A 21,931-nucleotide genomic window follows, 5' to 3' on the forward strand; every position below is an offset into this window, starting at 1 on the left:
AAAGAACCTGGACTCGAACCCAAAATCTTTAGTGGCACAGGTACCACTGCGATGCAGTGTCTTAGACCACTGTGCCACTCGGGAGGCCCGCAAAAGAACACATTTTTATACAATTGACTCACATCAACCATTCCAGACAGCAGTGTTTCTCACTAAGGAGACACTACATTCACATTGATTTAAAGGAGAAAATTCCCTTAAAGTGCTACTGCATCTTTTTTTCATTTTTTTTACTCCTTGTCAGTACATGGGTTACTTTAAAACTGTGTGTTACTGTCATTTCTGTATATGTGTGTAATTGTTTTGTGTGGACCCCAGGAAGAGTAGCTGGTCCTCATGTAACAGCTAATGGTGATCTAAATATAAAAATATAGTCAGTGCAAACAGACAAAAGTTAAATCACAGTCTGATTGATTCCAACTCCGTTAAGGCACAGTGTGATTGGCTGTGACTCCATCTCTCCCAGGAAGAGGAAAGTCTCTCAGGTCTCGATCCGTCTGGTCAGTATTCGCAGGTGGCTCTACCAGACTGGTCCAAACCATCTCGTACAGGCTTCAGATGTGGATAAAGCCGAACTCCGTGAGCAGCGCAACCAGGAGGAAGACTGCGTAGAAGAGCAGGAGGAAGATTCCATAGGCCCGGCCCAGGTGGAAACAACGCAGAGGAACTAGGATGAAGGAGAAAGCCAGAGAGAGACCCAGAGAACCTGCTAGAACCCAGGTCAACAAACCCTCTGGTTCCAACTGGGTGGTGTAGACGGGTGGGGGTTAGAGCGAGAGGGGGGTGGAGAAAATAAATGAGAAACTAACCTTCTTTGGCACATTTTAACACACAAATAAAATCAAGCTGTTGCAAGAGGGGGGTACCAGTCCAATTCTATGCACTTCAGACAGACATTTCTCTGGTCACTACCTCTCTACAAAATGATTATTTCAGACAATTACAAACAGCTTATATACAGTACCAGTTTGGACACGCCTACTCATTCAAGTTTTTTTTTTTAAATGTGTATTATTTTCTACATTGTAGAATAATAGTGATTACATCAAAACTATGAAATAACACATGGAATCGTGTAGTAACCAAAAAAGTGTAAAACAAATCAAAATGTATTTTATATTTAAGATTCTTCAAAGTAGCCACCCTTTGCCTTGATGACAGCTTTGCACACTCTTGGCATTCTCTCAACCAGCTTCATGAGGTAGTCACCTGAAATACATTTCAATTAACAGGTAGTGCTTAAAAGTTAATTTGTGGAATTTCTTACTTTCCTTAAGGCATTTGAGCCAAACAGTTGTGTTGTGACAAGGTAGAGGTGGTATACAGAAGATAGCCCTATTTGGTAACACATTATGGCAAGAAAAAAATCTAATAAACAAAGAGAAATGACAGTCCATCATTACTTTAAGACATGAAGGTCAGACAATCTGGAAAATTTCAAGAACTTTGAATGTTTCTTCAAGTGCAGTCGCAAAAACCATCAAGTGCTATGATGAAACTGGCTCTCATGAGGACCGCCACAGGAAAGGAAGACCCAGAGTTACCTCTGCTGCAGAGGATAAGTTCATTAGTTACCAGCCTCAGAAATTGCAGCCCAAATAAATGCTTCAGAGTTGAAGTAACAGACACATCTCAACATCAACTGTTCAGAGGAGACTGTAGACAGGTGGAAGTCTGTAATTTGGTCTGATGAGTACAACATTTTCGATTTTAGGTTTGAAAGAATGTGTCTTTGAGAGATGCAATAGGTGAACGGATGATCTACGAATGTGTGGTTCCCACCGTGAAGCATGGAGGAGGTGTGATGGTGTGGGGGTGCTTTGCTGGTGACACTGTCAGTGATTTATTTAGAATTCAAGGCACACTTAACCAGCATGGCTACCACAGCATTCTGTAGCTATACGCCTTCCCATCTGGTTTGCGCTTAGTGGGACTATCATTTGTTTTTTAACAGGACAATGACCCAACACACCTCCAGGCTGTGTAAGGGCTATTTGACCAAGGAGAGTGATGGAGTGCTGCATCAGATGACCTGGCCTCCGCAATCACCCGACCTCAACCCAATTGAGATGGTTTGGGATGAGTTGGACCGAGGAGTGAATGAAAAGCAGCCAACAACTGCTCAGCATAGCATTCCAGAGCTGCTTCCGGTCACAACTTGCAGACTTGTTTACGCTGCTGTGCGTTTTTGTTGCCGTTATTACTTTGCTACCTGACGGTTTTTACTTTTTCATTACCGTATATTTTTACTTTTTCCCTCACTCAACTTTTTTTTTTTCCTTCAACTTTCCTACCCCGGAGGTTTTATCTGGACATGGTTCGTCAGGACTTCAAACAGCCGAAGCTAAGTAACATTAACATGATGCCTTCTAATTGCAGTCGTTGTACTCATAATATACAGGAGAACGATCGCCTTACGGCAAGGATAGCTGTGCTGCAAGCCCAGCTTCAGACGCAATCGTTAGGCAAGGGTCATTTCAGTGTAGGAAAGGATGAAACAGCGTCTGTGCCACCAGCAAGTACAGATAGTAACGTTAGTATAAACCCCCTCGCACGGTCCCCGCAGCCGGACATCTTTCTCATGGCTTCTGGAGGGAAACGCTGTAGGAATGCTCAACCGGTGTCGCTTATTCAGCCGACAGAAACTTTCAACCGGTTCTCCCCATTAAGCGAGTCGGAGTCGGAGGCCGAGACTTCTCTGGTCTCTGCTCCTCCCGTTGTGGGGTCTGAGACGCCGACGGCTCCCACCATTAGCTCTGACAAATTGAAAACCCTAGTCATTGGCGACTCCATTACCCGCAGTATTAGACTTAAAACTAATCATCCAGCGATCATACACTGTTTACCAGGGGGCAGGGCTACCGACGTTAAGGCTAATCTAAAGACGGTGCTGGCTAAAGCTAAAACTGGCGAGTGTAGAGAGTATAGAGATATTGTTATCCACGTCGGCACCAACGATGTTAGGATGAAACAGTCAGAGGTCACCAAGCGCAACATAGCTTCAGCATGTAAATCAGCTAGAAAGATGTGTCGGCATCGATTAATTGTCTCTGGCCCCCTCCCAGTTAGGGGGAGTGATGAGCTCTACAGCAGAGTCTCACAACTCAATCGCTGGATGAAAACTGTTTTCTGCCCCTCCCAAAAGATAGAATTTGTAGATAACTGGCCCTCTTTCTGGGATTCACCCACAAACAGGACCAAGCCTGGCCTGCTGAGGAGTGACGGACTCCATCCTAGCTGGAGGGGTGCTCTCATCTTATCTACGAACATAGACAGGGCTCTAACTCCTCTAGCTCCACAATGAAATAGGGTGCAGGCCAGGCAACAGGCTGTTAGCCAGCCTGCCAGCTTAGTGGAGTCTGCCACTAGCACAGTTAGCGTAGTCAGCTCAGCTTTCCCCATTGAGACCGTGTCTGTGCCTCGATCTTGATTGGGCAAAATTAAAAATGGCGGTGTTCGCTTCAGTAATCTTACTAGTATAAAGACCTCCTCCATTCCTGCCATTATTGAAAGAGATTGTGATACTTCACATCTCAAAATTGGGTTACTTAATGTTAGATCCCTCACTTCCAAGGCAGTTATAGTCAATGAACTAATCACTGATCATAATCTTGATGTGATTGGCCTGACTGAAACATGGCTTAAGCCTGATGAATTTACTGTGTTAAATGAGGCCTCACCCCCTGGTTACACTAGTGACCAAACCCCCCGTGCATCCGGCAAAGGCGGAGGTGTTGCTAACATTTACGATAGCAAATTTCAATTTACAAAAAAAAAAAACAATGACGTTTTCGTCTTTTGAGCTTCTAGTCATGAAATCTATGCAGCCTACTCAATCACTTTTTATAGCTACTGTTTACAGGCCTCCTGGGCCACATGCAGTGTTCCTTACTGAGTTCCCTGAATTCCTATCGGATCTTGTAGTCATAGCAGATAATATTCTAATTTTTGGTGACTTTAACATTCACATGGAAAAGTCCACAGACCCACTCCAAAAGGCTTTCGGAGCCATCATCGACTCAGTGGGTTTTGTCCAACATGTCTCTGGACCTACTCACTGCCACAGTCATACTCTGGACCTAGTTTTGTCCCATGGAATAAATGTTGTGGGTCTTAATGTTTTTCCTCATAATCCTGGATTATCGGACCACCATTTTATTGCGTTTAAAATTGCAACAAATAATCTGCTCAGATCCCAACCAAGGAAGATTAAAAGTCGTGCTATAAATTCTCAGACAACCCAAAGATTCCTTGATGCCCTTCCAGACTCCCTCTGCCTACCCAAGGACGTCAGAGGACAAGAATCAGTTAACCACCTAACCGAGGAACTCAATTCAACCTTGCGCAATACCCTAGATGCAGTTGCACCCCTAAAAATTAAAAACATCTGTCATAAGAAACTAGCTCCCTGGTATACAGAAAATACACGAGCTCTGAAGCAAGCTTCCAGAAAATTGGAACGGAAATGGCGCCACACTAAACTGGAAGTCTTCCGACTAGCTTGGAAAGACAGTATCGCGCAGTATCGAAGAGCCCTCACTGCTGCACGATCATCCTATTTTTCCAACTTAATTGAGGAAAATAAGAACAATCCGAAATTTCTTTTTGACACTGTCGCAAAGCTAAATAAAAAGCAGCATTCGCAAATGGAGGATGGCTTTCACTTCAGCAGTAATAAATTTATGAACTTCTTTGAGGAAAAGATCATGATCATTAGAAAGCAAATTACGGACTCCTCTTTAAATCTGGGTATTCCTCCAGGGCTTCATTGTCCAGAGTCTGCACAACTCTGCCAGGACCTAGGATCAAGGGAGATACTAAAGTGTTTTAGTACTATATCTCTTGACATAATGATGAAAATAATCATGGCCTCCAACCCCTCAAGCTGCATACTGGACCCTATTCCAACTAAACTACTGAAAGAGCTGCTTCCTGTGCTTGGCCCTCCTATGTTGAACATAATAAACGGCTCTCTATCCACCGGATGTGTACCAAGCTCACTAAAAGTGGCAGTAATAAAGCCTCTCTTGAAAAAGCCGAATCTTGACCCAGAAATTATAAAAAACTATCGGCCTATATCGAATTTTCCATTCCTCTCAAAAATTTTAGAAAAAGTTGTTGCGCAGCAACTCACTGCCTTCCTGAAGACAAACAATGTATACGAAACGCTTCAGTCTGGTTTTAGACCCCATCATAGCACTGAGACTGCACTTGTGAAGGTGGTAAATGACCTTTTAATGACGTCAGACCGAGGCTCTGCATCTGTCCTCATGCTCCTAGATCTTAGTGCCGCTTTTGATACCATCGATCACCACATTCTTTTGGAGAGATTGGAAACCCAAATTGGTCTACATGGACAAGTTCTGGCCTGGTTTAGATCTTATCTGTCGGAAAGATATCAGTTTGTCTCTGTGAATGGTTCGTCCTCTGACAAATCAATTGTAAATTTCGGTGTTCCTCAAGGTTCCGTTCTAGGACCACTATTGTTTTCACTATATATTTTACCTCTTGGGGATGTCATTCGAAAACATAATGTTAAATTTCACTGCTATGCGGACGACACACAGCTGTACATTTCAATGAAACATGGTGAAGCCCCAAAATTGCCCTCGCTAGAAGCCTGTGTTTCAGACATAAGGAAGTGGATGGCTGCAAATTTTCTACTTTTAAACTCGGACAAAACAGAGATGCTTGTCCTAGGTCCCAAGAAACAAAGAGATCTTCTGTTGAATCTGACAATTAATCTGGATGGTTGTACAGTCGTCTCAAATAAAACTGTGAAGGACCTCGGCGTTACTCTGGACCCTGATCTCTCTTTTGAAGAACATATCAAGACTGCTTCAAGGACAGCTTTTTTCCATCTACGTAACATTGCAAAAATCAGAAACTTTCTGTCCAAAAATGACGCAGAAAAATTAATCCATGCTTTTGTTACTTCTAGGCTCGACTACTGCAATGCTCTACTTTCCGGCTACCCGGATAAAGCACTAAACAAACTTCAGTTAGTGCTAAATACGGCTGCTAGAATCCTGACTAGAACCAAAAAATTTGATCATATTACTCCGGTGCTAGCCTCCCTACACTGGCTTCCTGTTAAGGCAAGGGCTGATTTCAAGGTTTTACTGCTAACCTACAAAGCATTACATGGGCTTGCTCCTACCTATCTTTCCGATTTGGTCCTGCCGTACGTACCTACACGTACGCTACGGTCACAAGACGCAGGCCTCCTAATTGTCCCTAGAATTTCTAAGCAAACGGCTGGAGGTAGGGCTTTCTCCTATAGAGCTCAATTTTTATGGAATGGTCTGCCTACCCATGTGAGAGACGCAGACTCAGTCTCAACCTTTAAGTCTTTACTGAAGACTTATCTCTTCAGTAGGTCCTATGATTAAGTATAGTCTGGCCCAGGAGTGTGAAGGTGAACGGAAAGGCTGGAGCAACGAACCGCCCTTGCTGTCTCTGCCTTGTCGGTTCCCCTCTTCCCACTGGGATTCTCTGCCTCTAACCCTTTTACAGGGGCTGAGTCACTGACTTACTGGTGTTCTTCCATGCCGTCCATGGGAGGGGTGCGTCACTTGAGTAGGTTGAGCCACTGACGTGGTCTTCCTGTCTGGGTTGGCGCCCCCCCCTTGGGTTGTGCCGTGGCGGACATCTTTGTGGGCTATACTCGGCCTTGTCTTCGGACGGTAAGTTGGTGGTTGTAGATATCCCTCTAGTGGTGTGGGGGCTGTGCTTTGGCAAAGTGGGTGGGGTTATATCCTGCCTGTTTGGCCCTGTCCGGGGGTATCATCGGATGGGGCCACAGTGTCTTCTGATCCCTCCTGTCTCAGCCTCCAGTATTTATGCTGCAGTAGTTTATGTGTCGGGGGGCTAGGGTCAGTCTGTTACATCTGGAGTATTCTCTTGTATTATCCGGTGTCCTGTGTGAATGTAAATATGCTCTCTCTAATTCTCTCTTTCTCTCTTTCTTTCTTTCTCTCGGAGGACCTGAGCCCTAGGACCATGCCTCAGGACTACCTGGCATGATGACTCCTTGCTGTCCCCAGTCCACCTGGCCATGCTGCTGCTCCAGTTTCAACTGTTCTGCCTGCGGCTACGGAACCCTGACCTGTTCACCGGACGTGCTTGTTGCACCCTCGACAATTACTATGATTATTATTATTTGACCATGCTGGTCATTTACGAACATTTTAACATCTTGACCATGTTCTGTTATAATATCCACCCGGCACAGCCAGAAGAGGACTGGCCACCCCTCATAGCCTGGTTCCTCTCTAGGTTTCTTCCTAGGTTTTTGGCCTTTCTCAGGAGTTTTTCCTAGGGAGTTTTTCCCAGCCACCGTGCTTCTTTCACATGCATTGCTTGCTGTTTGGGGTTTTAGGCTGGGTTTCTGTACAGCACTTTGAGATTTCAGCTGATGTACGAAGGGCTATATAAATAAATTTGATTTGATTTGATTCCAGGTGAAGCTAGTTGAGAGAATTCCAAGAGTGTGCAAAACTGTCATCAAGGCAAAGGGTGGCTACTTTGAAGAATCTAAAATATATTTTGAGTAGTTTAACACTTTTTTAGTTACTACATGATTCCATATGTGTTATTTCATAGTTTTGATGTCTTCACTATTATTCTACAATGTCGAAAATAGTACAAATGAAAGAAAAACCCTTAAATGGGTAGGTGTGTCCAAACTTTTGACTGGTACTGTGTATATATACACTGAACAAGAATATAACAAAAATAAACGCAACCTGTAATGTGTTGGTCCCATGTTTCATGAGCTGAAACAAAAGATCCCAACATTTTTTCATACGTACTAATTTCGCTCACATTTTTTTCCCAAATTTGTTTACATCCCTGTTAGTGAGCATTTCTCCTTTGCCAAGATAATCCATCCACCTGACAGGTGTGGCATATCGTGAATCTGATTAAACAGCATGATCATTACACGATGCACCTTGTGCTGTGGACAATAAAAGGCCACTAAAATGTGCAGTTTTGTCACAAACCACAATGCCACAGATATTTCAAGTTTTGAGGGAGCGTGCAACTGGCATGCTGACTGCAGGAATGTCCACCAGAGCTGTTGCCAGAGACTTTAATGTTAATTTCTCTAATATAATGTACTTTAATAAATATACTTTAATATAATGTTCTTCTATGGCCTGCATACTCATCAGACATGTCAGCCATTGAGCACATTTGGGATGCTCTGGATCAGTGTGTACGACAGCGTGTTCCAGTTCCTGCCAATATCCAGCAACTTCGCACAGCCATTGAATAGGAGTGGGACAACATTCCACAATCAACAGCCTGATCAACTCTATACGAAGGAGATGTGTCACGCTGCATGAGGCAAATGGTGGGCCCACCAGATACTGACTGTTTTTTTAAAGGTATCTGTGGCCAACAGATGCATATCTGTATTCCCAGTCATTTGAAATCCATAGATTAGGGCCTAATGAATTTATTTCAATTGACTGATTTCCTTATATGAACTGTGAACTCAGTCAAATATTAGAAATTGTTGCATGTTGCGTTTATATTTTTGTTCATATATGAGGTGAATGGTACTGAAGCTAAGAGCAGACGTACCGTCACCACTGGCTCGTTGTTAAACATCTGGATCAGACAGCCAATGCCCACTCCAATCAGCATGTCTGAAAGGAACATGGTCAAGGGCAGAAACATAATGCACAAATGACTGCATAGGCCTACACGTAGCAGACACACACTCACTTTTAACTTGCACAAACACCCATCCAGCAGAGACACACACACTTGCTTTTAACTTGCACAAACACCCATCCAGCAGACACACACACTCGCTTTTAACTTGCACAAACACACATCCAGCAGACACTCACACTCGCTTTTAACTTGCAAACACACATCCAGCAGACACACAAAAGGATACTAAAGATGATTCCCCCAAAGCAGGCTGATAATGCCATCCGTGGGTAGCCCTGGCGAGCGATGGTGATGTCCGAAAAACAATCTAGGAACCGAAACAAACAGATTCAACACTACAATAAGTAAGCAGTCTGTCTGTCTTTTGTATATTTAGTAGGTGAGTGCAGCGGTAACCGCAGTGTGTGTGTGTCTCACCCCCAATGCTATTTCCCCAGGCCAGCAGTGTGAGACCCAGTAAATTGTTGGACAGACTAAGGACCACACCGAGCATGTGCAGGATACTGACCACCTCCGAGGCTGCGGCACTGATCCACATCGCACTCACCACAAAGCCCAGCAGAGAGAACACCTATGGAAAGAAACACACACATTATACAAACACCAAAACACCTAGCAGAAACAAAAACAGCGACAGAGTGAACGAATGAGTCCGTGTGTCTTACTAAGTGGTATGCCGGGGGCTGGTCGTTAGAAGTGGTGAGGAAGACTATGGCGGAGAGGAAGAGGCCAAAGAGCAACGTCAACGCCCAGACAGGAAACTGACCCTCGATCAGATACAAACCGTCTATAGAGAGAGAGAGAGAGAGAGAGAGAGAGAGAGAACACCAGTCCAGTCAGTTAACACACTTCCTCTGGAGAGGAATAGAGATGAAGGTTCTTTGACCACACACAGGCAAGCAGACTCACACTCTCCGGAGCTGAAGGTGAGCACACAAACCAGCGGCGCAGTGACAAGGTGGAGGCAGTTTAATGGTCTTCTCCAGTTCCTGTCTTCTTTGTCAGGATCCACCACTGGAACAGTCAGCAGCAGCAGCACCTCCAGTGGCATCTATGGGGGGAACTGCAGCTCAGCAACCACTGGCACTCAAACACACTGGTGCTCCTGCCAAGCTCTAGCTTCGTTTCCAACCCTTGTCCATTCCCCTTACCCTTAACCCTAATTCCTACAGATCTGCAAATGAAAAGTGCAAAGACACACATTCAGATCTGCAAACAGCAAATCGCACACATGTATTCATGCACACACACCTTCAGTATTTTCACAGTCCTCCAGCGCCAGGTCTTCCTCCTCCAGGTCCTGCAGTCCACCGGGTTTAGAGAATTCAGCAGGATGGAACTGGTCGACTCACAGTAGGGGAGCAGGGGACGGTACTCACTGTCTATACACGCACACACACACACACTCGACTGGATTGGTTCTCGTAGCACACCCCAGAGGTATAACTTAGTGGAATGTGCACAGTGACTGTGGTTGTTACCATAGCCCTCCTGGATGCTGCCATTAGATAAAAGAGGAGCCTGGTCTGACTCAGACGTCTGGAGCTCTGCAGAGAGATACAACTGTCAGACACACGGGGTGTAGGTGTGTGTATGTGTGTGTTAGTTCTGCTATACTTGTGGGGACCTAAAAATCCCCCAAAGTCCCCACAAGGTTAGTAAAACAAGGAAAATTCTCCCTCGTGGGAACACTTCACACATCCCCATGAGGACAAAGGCTATTTTAAGCTTAGGGGTTAGGTTTAGGGTTAGGGCTACATTTAGGGTTAGAATTTGGGTTAGGGCTACAGTTATGGTAAGGGTTAGGCTTAAGGGTTAGGGTAAATAGGACTTTGAATGGATAATACAGTTTAGGTCCCCACGTGGATAGAAGAACATAATGTGTGTGTCAGCTGGTACGTGTGTGTCACCTGGTGCGTGTGTTGAGCTCTGGACGGAACTTCTAGTTGCTGAGTGTTTCTGTTGACTGTAGATGTAGGCACTCACAATGACTGTTACCACATACACCACATACAGCCCCAGGTACCCTACAGAGAGAAACACAGACAGACACTTATTCCACCCCAACCATCAGCGTGACTAGTCCTCCTACCTTCTGAAGTACACCGAACACAGTGTCTTGCCTACGGAGCTGTGAGGGGAACGGCACCTCCGTACCTTCAGGCTCTGATCAGTCCCTACACCCAAAGAAGGGCACTGCGTTCATCCACCTCTGGCCTGCTGGCCTCCCTACCTCTGCGGAAGCACAGTTCCCGCTCAGCCCAGTCAAAACTGTTCGCTGCTCTGGCACCCCAATGGTGGAACAAGCTCCCTCACGACGCCAGAACAGCGGAGTCAATCACCACCTTCCGGAGACACCTGAAACCCCACCTCTTTAAGGAATACCTGGGATAGGATAAAGTAATCCTTCTACCCCCCCCCCCCCCCAAAAAAAAGTGGTTGTTCCACTGGATATCATAAGGTGAATGCACCAATTTGTAAGTCGCTCTGGATAAGAGCGTCTGCTAAATGACGGAAATGTAAATGTAATGTAAAATGTCTATGTCGGTAATATTTTGCCTGGATTCAAGCTTGACAGAAACAGAGGCATGACTGATGAATGAACCAGCAATCGAGAAACGTCTGGTGTTGTTTAGCTCCCAGGGTAATGTTGAATGGGGACTACTGCAACCCTCACGCAACTCTAACCAAACTGTGTGTGTGTGTACCTAGTGTCTCTCCCAGTGATATAGTTCCTCTGTAGAGGATGATGAAGGTCCAGAAGACTGCAGCCATGTAGAAGATGACATCCCGCAGGAAGGGGCGGGACGCTACAGTGAAGGGTTTGACCAATGACACAGACCCGGCGACCACCGTGGTTACAAAGATACCCGCTCCTATGAACGAAGGGAGCGAGGGATTAAACTCTGTGTGTGTTTACCGAACAGTGCACCTATAGCCAGGCAGTGTGCGTGTGGATGTGTGTGTGTGTGTGTGTGCGCATGTACCAAACAGTGCTCCTATAGCCAGGCCAGCGGTGTGTGGACGGGAGAAGGCCACAGTGGCACTGAAGACATCTGGAGCTCCGTTACCTAGCGCCAGGAACGTCACACCCTGACAGACACATTTAGGGAAAACACTTCTGGTACTGGAGTAGAGTTTGTCCGTGAGTATGTGTGTCTGTGTGTGACAATGGTGATTATTTAAGCACATTTAAAGCAAACTGCATGAAAATACACTGCTCAAAAAAATAAAGGGAACACTTAAACAACACAATGTAATTCCAAATCAATCACACTTCTGTGAAATCAAACTGTCCACTTAGGAAGCAACACTGATTGACAATACATTTCACATGCTGTTGTGCAAATGGAATAGACAACAGGTAAAGAATTATAGGCAATTAACAAGACACCCCCAATAAAGGAGTGGTTCTGCAGGTGGGGACCACAGACCACTTCTTAGTTCCTATGCTTCCTGGCTGATGTTTTGGTCACTTTTGAATGCTGGCGGTGCTTTCACTCTAGTGGTAGCATGAGACGGAGTCTACAACCCACACAAGTGGCTCAGGTAGCGCAGCTCATCCAGGATGGCACATCAATGCGAGCTGTGGCAAGAAGGTTTGCTGTGTCTGTCAGCGTAGTGTCCAGAGCATGGAGGCGCTACCTGGAGACAGGCCAGTACATCAGGAGACGTGGAGGAGGCCGTAGGAGGGCAACAACCCAGCAGCAGGACCGCTACCTCCGCTTTTGTGCAAGGAGGAGCAGGAGAAGCACTGCCAGAGCCCTGCAAAATGACCTCCAGCAGGCCACAAATGTGCATGTGTCTGCTCAAACGGTCAGAAACAGACTCCATGAGGGTGGTAATGAGGGCCCGACGTCCACAGGTGGGGGTTGTGCTTACAGCCAAACACCGTGCAGGACGTTTGGCATTTGCCAGAGAACACCAAGATTGGCAAATTCGCCACTGGCGCCCTGTGCTCTTCACAGATGAAAGCAGGTTCACACTGAGCACGTGACAGACGTGACAGAGTCTGGAGACGCTGTGGAGAACGTTCTGCTGCCTGCAACATCCTCCAGCATGACCGGTTTGGCGGTGGGTCAGTCATGGTGTGGGGTGGCATTTCTTTGGGGGGCCGCACAGCCCTCCATGTGCTCGCCAGAGGTAGCCTGACTGCCATTAGGTACCGAGATGAGATCCTCAGACCCCTTGTGAGACCATATGCTGGTGCGGTTGGCCCTGGGTTCCTCCTAATGCAAGACAATGCTAGACCTCATGTGGCTGGAGTGTGTCAGCAGTTCCTGCAAGGGGAAGGCATTGATGGTATGGACTGGCCCGCCCATTCCCAAGACCTGAATCCAATTGAGCACATCTGGGACATCATGTCTCGCTCCATCCACCAACGCCACGTTGCACCACAGACTGTCCAGGAGTTGGCGGATGCTTTAGTCCAGGTCTGGGAGGAGATCCCTCAGGAGACCATCCGCCACCTCATCAGGAGCATGCCCAGGCGTTGTAGGGAGGTCATACAGGCACGTGGAGGCCACACACACTACTGAGCCTCATTTTGACTTGTTTTAAGGACATTACATCAAAGTTGGATCAGCCTGTAGTGTGGTTTTCCACTTTAATTTTGAGTGTGACTCCAAATCCAGACCTCCATGGGTTGATAAATTCGATTTCCATTGATTATTTTTGTGTGATTTTGTTGTCAGCACATTCAACTATGTAAAGAAAAAAGTATTTAATAAGATTATTTCTTTCATTCAGATCTAGGATGTGTTGTTTAAGTGTTCCCTTTATTTTTTTGAGCAGTATATATTGTGCGTGTGTGCGTGTGTGTGTGTGTGTGTGTGTGTGCGTGCGTGAGGCCTGTAGAAGGATACAGCCACGTTGTGTGTGAGTCGAAGGCTGGAGGAGATGGCTGAGAGGTTGGGACAGAAGCTGCAGAGAGAATAAACACAAAGATACACCTTCAACCAATCAATAGCTAACATAGAAAACACCCTCACAGAGTCCAAACACTGTCCAAATATTTCTGTGCCGTTTACTTTCAATCAAACAGTGCTCTGTCCATTGGTTGATACCACTGCTTCTGCTTTCACTGTTCAAACACAAAGAACATCTGCTTTGTCTGTGATACATGTGATCAATCACATGACCAGATCGCAAACAGTAGAGGTGAACAGAAACACTGCAACTCTTATCTCCCTGAGAGGATAACAGAAGACACACACACACACCTTAACCATGACACACTTATCTCCGGTTGTCAAGTGACTAGGCCCATGTGATCACATCAACTTGAACTGCTGGATATAACACTGTCGTAACTGCAGTCAGCGGAACACAATTACAAACAATACCCATCTGTTTACAGCCAGTGTACAGGTAGCGAGAGAGAGTGTCACAAAACTCATGTTCAGTAAAGATATGTTACAAACAGAACATGTGAGAGAAACTTACAACTTTGACGCAGTCAGTCCGAGAACTATGAACAAGATTAACAACCAGATAATCTGTAGAGAGGTGGGGAAAGAGATTAGTTAGATTAGATTCGTTTTCTGACATGGCTGAAATATCAGTGTTTATAAAATAACTTTCATATCGACAAGCAGGTATTGAGTCTCTTTCTCCCACTAGTATATTCTACTAGGTTTATGGAGTAAAAACAGTGTAAAGTGTGCAGTATTGAGCCTATGAGGTGAATACAGTATGGGCCTACGAGTAAAGAGTAAGTAACCCAGACTAACTCAGCACTGTGAGAAGAAATCCTCATTTAAACCCTGATTCATGAGTTTTCTGCATGGCTCAGTTTGAGGAAGCTCTGCTCAGAACAAGGGGAAGTGGTAGCTTCTGGTTTTATTCATGTCCATGGTACTAGCCCCATTGAGGTTGCTTCATTCCTTCTTTGAATGCATGTAGGTAATTCTGATTAAGAACACTTGCAAATGACAAATGTGTGTATAATGCCTGTAATAACACATGTAATAATGGTATGCACGTGCGCTCACACACACACACACACACAGTGTGCTTACGCAGAGTGTGATAGTGAGGGGTGTTAGGTTGGGTGGTAGTAGACAGAAGGCCATCTTGAGGTAGTTGATGAAGCTGTCTTCCATACTGCAGTCTGGAGTGGCCTTCACAAACGCACAGCGATCAGCAGCACTGAGGTTCATCACAATGTCACACTGAAAGACACACACACACACATACTTAATTACTACATCACACTGGAAGAGAGGGGAAGCTTTCAAATAAATACATCGTCATCAAATGATCTACTGCACTGAGCAAAACACACTTGTACTGAGAAGAAAAGAAAAAGTTTGAAATTAATGCACTCACTACTGTAAGTCGCTCTGGATAAGCGCGTCTGCTAAATGACTAAAATATCAAATGTTAACGTAAAATATAACAATATGGTGGATGTCATTTGTTATTGCAGTGCAGATGAGGGAAATGAGAGAAGGATTTAAAACACTCGAAAAATAATATAAAATTGAACTTAAAGCAAAAAGGTTGCCCTCACAAACAACGGTCACGAGTCCAGATACAGCACGCGCATGCCTACTTGAATAGTGTTGCTCAACACCACTAAACGTGGCAAATCGGATCAACAAAGAGATTCTTTTCTCAAGAAAAAATAGCAATTTCAGGATGCACCTGTCGGGAAAACTGAGTTACAAAGATTGAGATTCATGGTTGAAATCTAATTAGTTACCAGACTAACCTCGTCTGTGTTTCCCTGACGTAACATCGCGGAGTGTGTCCCCAGCATGGTACCCACAGAGAGCAGGTCAGCACCGTCGGCGGATCGGTCTGGAGACGGAACTATCCCGGTGCCTGAATCCCCAGAGCCCAAGACATGGCGACTGTGACACCACAACAGCAGCAACACGGATATAAAAACAACTCGCGATGTCATATTTTACTCCGTCCAGGAAATGCATCCATAACCGATTCCTTGCCACATCAGACTGGTGGGAGGTGGGTTTGGTGGTTCGGATTAGACCTGAGATTAGAATACTGGAGAATTGAAAGTGTTCCTTGTTGCTGTAAACTAAATGTTGACAGATTGAAGGCTCCCTGGTCAGCAATAATTCATAACAGAGCTTGCTTGATCAACCCTTGGTGACAGCCAACTCTTTATGTTGTAGGCTACTCGTTAGAAATAAGCGCGGAAAGCTCGTTTTCTTCTCGTTGTTGACATTTCCAGTTCTAGTTTTCTGAACGTCCGTGAACAATATGTACCAAAACATCTGACTCGCGGACGCTCCTCCAAGGCTACGTCATAAATTAGGCTAAACTCACGTCCACATTTAAACCCATCCCACTATTTTAATCAGGAGCCGTCCAGACAGACTCCTTCGGGTGTGTGTGTGTCTGTGTGAAGGGGCGGACTTAGTGATTTGGAGGCCCCAGGTAGAGGTTTTTGCAGGTTTTTGCATCACCACATAGAACAGGGGTGGGTCTCATGTGGCTCAATTGGGGTGAGGCCCCTGTGGATCAGTTGGTAGAGCATGGCACATGTAATGTCAGGGTTGTGGGTTTAGTTCCCACAGGGGACCTGTATGGGAAAAAGTACAAAAAGGCATTCACTCACTACTGAAAATGGCCCTATATAAGTGCATCTGCTAAAGTGTAAAACATTTTTTTTTGTAATTTTGTCTTGAGGGCCACATTGGGATTTTCAAACTAAATGAAGGGCTGCGCAGATTTCTTAGTCAAAAGTCATTTGCGAGCCAGAAAGAGCTCAGTTGTTTTAAAATATATAGCCATGTCCAAGGTTCTTTCCAATTTCTAGCCTGCATCATTTCTATCTGTTTTTACACTTTCAAGTTAGGGATTCTGGGCCAATACAGGCCTATATCTGATATTGTCTTTGCAATATCGACCAATACTGATATATTATTTCATTTTATGAACTTTTCAACCATTCTAGCACAGATACAAACTGCAACCAAGTTTCTATGTTCATAAGGCTAATAAGATATTTCAAATGACTTGAATATGGGAAAGGTGTAATTATTTTTATTTGCATCAGAAAGGTATTGGAAAGTTTGGGGAAACATCGGGGAGATCATTAGGGGATAATTGTGTGTAGAAAAAAAAGATCTGCATTGTTTTCAATTGCGGTTTTGTCATAGCTCTCAGGCATGGGGTAATAACTAATAGACCCAACTGTTCACAAACTAGAGACAAATTCGATCGGTTTGTTATAATAGCGCACATCGGTGATGACTCACGAGCGGAGGAGGGCCTCAAGCAGAGGAGGAAGATAACAAAAATAATGAATTATTAAACAAAATGATGCCCAGTTCACGAGGCCCTCTTGTGTTATAAGGCCCCAGGCAATTGCATTAGTTGCCTAATGGTACTGTAAGTCAGACACCGTGTGTGTGTTTGCATGTGTGCTCTCACTGTCTGATAACAACCCACTGACAGGTACAGATCAAACAGAAATGAGTCTGGGTGATGATTCATCTCTTCATCAGAAAGTCTTTATTCTTCAACAGGTCAGGACATAGCATGGACTCATACATAATGGCTAATTACAAGGTACAAATACATAAAGACACTCGTATGAAAAAAACATTCACATACCACATTCTGAAATTGGCACAAAGACCCTGGCTGCATGGCAGACTTCAAAGTCATTGATACATGAGGTATTACCTATTACATAGAGCCTATTACATATATGGCCTATTAAATACAACTACAGGAGCTTATCAAGGGCTCCCAAGTGGGGCAGCGGTCTAAGGCACTGCATCTCAGTGCAAGAGGCGTCACTACAGACCCTGGTTCGAATCCAGGCTGTATCACATCCGGCCGTGATTGGGAGTCCCATCGGGTGGCGCACAATTGGCCCAGTGTTGTCCAGGTTTGGCCGGGTTAGGCCGTCATTGTAAATAAGAATTTGTTCTTAACTGACTTGCCTAGATAAAAGTTTAATAAAAAAAAATACATGAAATTGTCACAAAACTGTATGTTATTCTCCATGAAATATACAACAACCTCCCCCTTCCTACATAAATTACATCTCCTAGAGAACGGCAACATTGCCTGCCCTCCTCAGCCTCCCCCCCCTCCCCCCCAGTCTCTGGTTGACTTTTCGTAGACCGGCTCAGTGTCCAGGGGCGAAGTCTCGGTGTTGTAGCATCCTATGGCTGCCTTACTGACCACTGGACACAAGTCCTGCTCACACCACCTGCAGCACACACACGCACAGATTACAAATATGAAGTAACTGTAATCAGCCCGGATTGTAATTAGATTAAAGTTACATTCTTAAACAGTTGATTACATTTGGGATGACTTAATCTAATATAAAGAGGAAGAACTGATATATATTTGTCAGCATTGCTGTCATTTAGCTCACTCTCAAGTCTTCTCACATGCTCTCTAAGATGCTATTGTTCTGCTGATAGCCCATTAAGTGTGGATGGCTTCTTTTGTATTCAAACTGGTTGATCGAAAAGGTAAGGCTTCCAAAACATTTACCCCTGGCCTTCTGGTATTCCACAGAGTTCCTGCTTGCTGCTTTGTAGCAGTACACTTTCACTCTCTTCTTTGTGTGCTCATAGTAAAAAAAGAAGAAGAAATGCTTTCTGATTGCACAATAAAAAACTAAATGCAACCAGGGGAAAAACACAGTGACATTCTGTTAAAGGTCCCCAAAGCACACATCGCTGGGTCACTCGTATTTTCAGTTCGCTGTAACTAGCGACTGGAATGAGCTGCAACAAACACTCAAACTGGACAGTTTTATCTCAATCTCTTCATTGAAAGACTCAATCATGGACACTCTTACTGACAGTTGTGGCTGCTTTGCGTGATGTATTGTTGTCTCTACCATCTTGCCCTTTGTGCTGTTGTCTGTGCCCAATAATGTTTGTACCATGTTTTGTGCTGCTACCATGTTGTGCTGCTGCCGTGTTGTGTTGCTACCCTGTTATTGTCATGTTTCTACCATGCTGTGTTGTCATGTGTTGCTGCCTTGCTATGTTGTTGTCATAGGTCTCTCTTTATGTTGTGTTGTCTCTTTTGTCGTGATGTGTGTTTTGTCCTATATATATATTTTTTTTAAATCCCAGTCCCCATCCCCGCAGGAGGTCTTTTGGTAGGCCGTCATTGTAAATAAGAATTTGTTTTAACTGACTTGCCTAGTTAAATAAAGGTTAAATCAAAATAAAAACACTGTCTTGAAACAACCACTATTTTACTGTAGAAGAGAAGAGGGTCTTTCTGTAGGTCAGAATTTTATTTATCAACAAATATTGAACAAAGGTCATTCACGTCAGGATTTCAATTCAAGGTGGGTGCATAGGGCTTTAAATGTACTGATATTAATTACACGGCAAACTATCAGTAGCCTAAATATTAGAAATGAAAGTAATCCAATAGTAATCAGATTACGTTACTCATTTTGAGTAAATTATTACTTTACTGATTATTTTTCATGTAACTACAATAATCGGTAACGGATTACATTTTTCAAGTAATCCGCCAAACACTGCACACACGCAGTTACTGCTAGAACTATTAGCCTATAAGAAGTAAGGACGAGGGACTAGTGGGGACAGGTATTGGGGAATGATGTGTGTTTACATTTACATTTTAGTAATTTAGCAGATGCTTTTATCCAGGGTGACTTACGGTTAGTGCATTCATCTTAAGATAGCTAGGTGGAACAACCACATATCACGGTCCCAGTAAGTACACTTTTCCTCAATAAAGTAGCTATCAGAAAAGTATACAGCCTCAGGGCAAGCTAACTGTGACAATGGTTAAGCCAGGTGATGGGCTATAAGTGCTACTCCTGTCATGCCAATGCACAGAAATGATCATGAATTGCTCTCTGCTGTGTGTATAGTACCCATATAGATGCGTGCCAGGCTGTGTGGCCAGTCTCATGCTGCCAGCTCCAGGTAGCCAGGGGGTTTGAGAGCTGAGGCCTGCAGGAACTCTCTCAGACCAGAGAAGGTGCGGTCGACTGATCTCACAGACAGGGAGGCTGCTGCCAGTAAGGTCTGGGGAGGGGGCAGTTAGATGGAGAATGTCAGAATTTGTTTAGCAATTATATCAACAGAGGTTGGAATGGCCTTTATAATTGTATTAATAGTAACAGTCTTTCCTGGCTACCATTCATTGTTGGTTCAAGGAAGACGATACTAGACAAAGGCTGCGGAAACTAACTTAATTATCCAAAATCTGATCTCAACGGTCATAGTCAGTTCACAACTAAACTCAGTAAAAAATGTATTTTAGATGGCTCTGAATGACTCTTTATCCCTCTAAGGGCCCCTAACCTGGATGTGTGTGACGTAGGCCTGCAGTACGAGGCCTGAGCTCCGAGAGACACAGCAGAGAACATCCAGAGACAGAATATTAGTGGTCCCCTCCCAGATACTCAACAGCTAGAGAGAGAGAAGGTACTGTTACACTAAAATGAACTATTGCCACTCAATTGTTGTTGTTGAGTAACAAAGAGTGAGAGTAGGAAACTACTTCATCCATTAACAGCAACATATTTACTCCATAACGTAAAACAGTAAGTCTGCCTTCAGACAGACAGATGTGTGTCATGTGACCACCTACCTGAGCATCTCTGAGCATTGCAGGTAGTCCTGTGTCCTCGATGTAGCCCTGCCCCACGCACAGACAAGCTTATGAATCACAATACCACAACCAAATCAATCGCATCACCTATTCCAACATGAGCAGCAATAATCAGTTCCATGAAAGTAAATTCAGACAGACAGACAAAAAGATAGACAGACACACACACACACCTGTATAACCTTGGCAGCTCCATCAGTCATAGCCAGAGGACAGGCATAGAGACCAGAGGAGGGAGAGTACAGGTACAGCTTACACATCTGGTATACACGACTGGAACAACATCATCATTAGTGTATGAAAAATTCCAATGAGTAGCTTCTGAGATTACTGTTACTGTTTTTATATTCTCTGTGTTGGTGACCGTCAAGTGAATTTATGCACAGGGCAGCATTTTTTAATCCTTGTCCTGAGGACCCAAAGAGGTACACGTTTGTTTTTGTCCTAGCATTGCACACCTGATTCCATAAAGGTTTGATGATGAGTTGATAAGTAGAATCAGGTGTGCAGTGCTAGGACAAAAACCAAAATGTTCACCCCTTGGGGTCCCCAGGACAGGTTTGGGAAAAGATGGGTTAATAAGTGAGGTTTCAGTGTGTGTAAGGATCAGATGTCTCCCACCGCCACTCCACGTATGTCCTCTCGTATCTGATGGCGACCAGCCCCTCCTGTGCTGATAGGTCCTTCATGTGTAGCCAAGCGGGGGAGGTGACGATGCATTCCACATGGCAACCCCAGGGATCATTGGTCACCAACCGACCTCACTCCCGACCCCACCCATCTACCTCACGCACCGACTGCTCCCCAAACACACACAGGTCTGAACACACCACCATCACATTAGTGACTAACAGATAAAGCATCATCATCATGTTTTATCCATTCGGAAACGTTAGTATGGGATACACACACACACACCTCACTGGGCAGGTGTCTCCTCAGGTATCCCTGTAGCAGAGCGTCCTCCAGGAATGGGTTCAGGTCTCTCCTGGAAGAACCCTCCTATCCAGGCCGGGAGAACTCTGGCTGCCCCTCTGCTCCAGTGACATCTTGGGGTGACCAAGCCAGGCCCCGCTGAACCATGCTGGCAGAACTGCTGCTTGACAGCGGCGAAACATTCTAATACACAGCCGGTAAAAGCGTCTGGTGACCTGCCGGTGCAGCAGTGGGCTCGAAGCCATGGTCCAGGAGCTCAGACGTCACGTCACTGGCCTGAATATGACAAGTAAACTGATTTTTTTCAAAACCAGCAGCTGCATTTCTTTAGTTAAATTTAAAGGCCTACTCCTTGATTTGAAAAAGAACAAAACGGCAGCCCTTGCACTTGGTTTGCTATAAAGCTAGGTAGAGAAACGACACTCAAGTTTAAGGATCAACATTTATCAGAATCAATGAATATACACATTATTATTTAAATGATAAAAAACGTCTGTAAGTATCACAGTGGGCCATTAATAAGAAATCTTATGGATGTGCAGTAGGAAATCTTACTGCAAAAAAATGAATTTATGTAACAGTCAACGCCTTTCATATGTGTGATTAAACAACTTCAACATTGGGTTTAGTAATGGGCCTAATATGCAAAGAAAAGTCAGTCTGGCACTGGCAGTGGCGGTTCTAGACCATTTCAACTGGG

At 44.6% G+C, this 21,931-nt stretch overlaps 1 protein-coding gene across 2 annotated transcripts; it reads right to left on the reverse strand.

Moving 5' to 3' along the window:
* Positions 1-224: 224 nt before the first annotated feature.
* Positions 225-15,975, reverse strand: LOC115164414 (mitochondrial sodium/calcium exchanger protein). Of its 2 annotated transcripts, none has more exons than XM_029716863.1 (15): positions 15,404-15,975; positions 14,709-14,861; positions 14,134-14,186; positions 13,554-13,611; positions 11,676-11,781; positions 11,397-11,564; positions 10,599-10,715; positions 10,170-10,235; positions 9,940-10,070; positions 9,598-9,739; positions 9,354-9,475; positions 9,106-9,259; positions 8,915-8,995; positions 8,593-8,657; positions 225-743 (listed from the first exon to the last, which is right to left on the reverse strand). In XM_029716863.1, exons 1-15 carry the CDS (start codon positions 15,596-15,598, stop codon positions 555-557), a joined length of 1,800 nt encoding a protein of 599 aa, XP_029572723.1. In that variant the 5' UTR covers positions 15,599-15,975; the 3' UTR covers positions 225-554. The 2 variants fall into 2 exon arrangements, with proteins under 2 accessions (XP_029572723.1, XP_029572722.1); XM_029716862.1 differs by having other exon boundaries at positions 10,170-10,238; positions 10,584-10,715.
* Positions 15,976-21,931: the final 5,956 nt, after the last annotated feature.

The sequence above is a fragment of the Salmo trutta genome, chromosome 27 (assembly GCF_901001165.1).
Source record: "Salmo trutta chromosome 27, fSalTru1.1, whole genome shotgun sequence".
NCBI lineage: Eukaryota > Metazoa > Chordata > Actinopteri > Salmoniformes > Salmonidae > Salmo > Salmo trutta.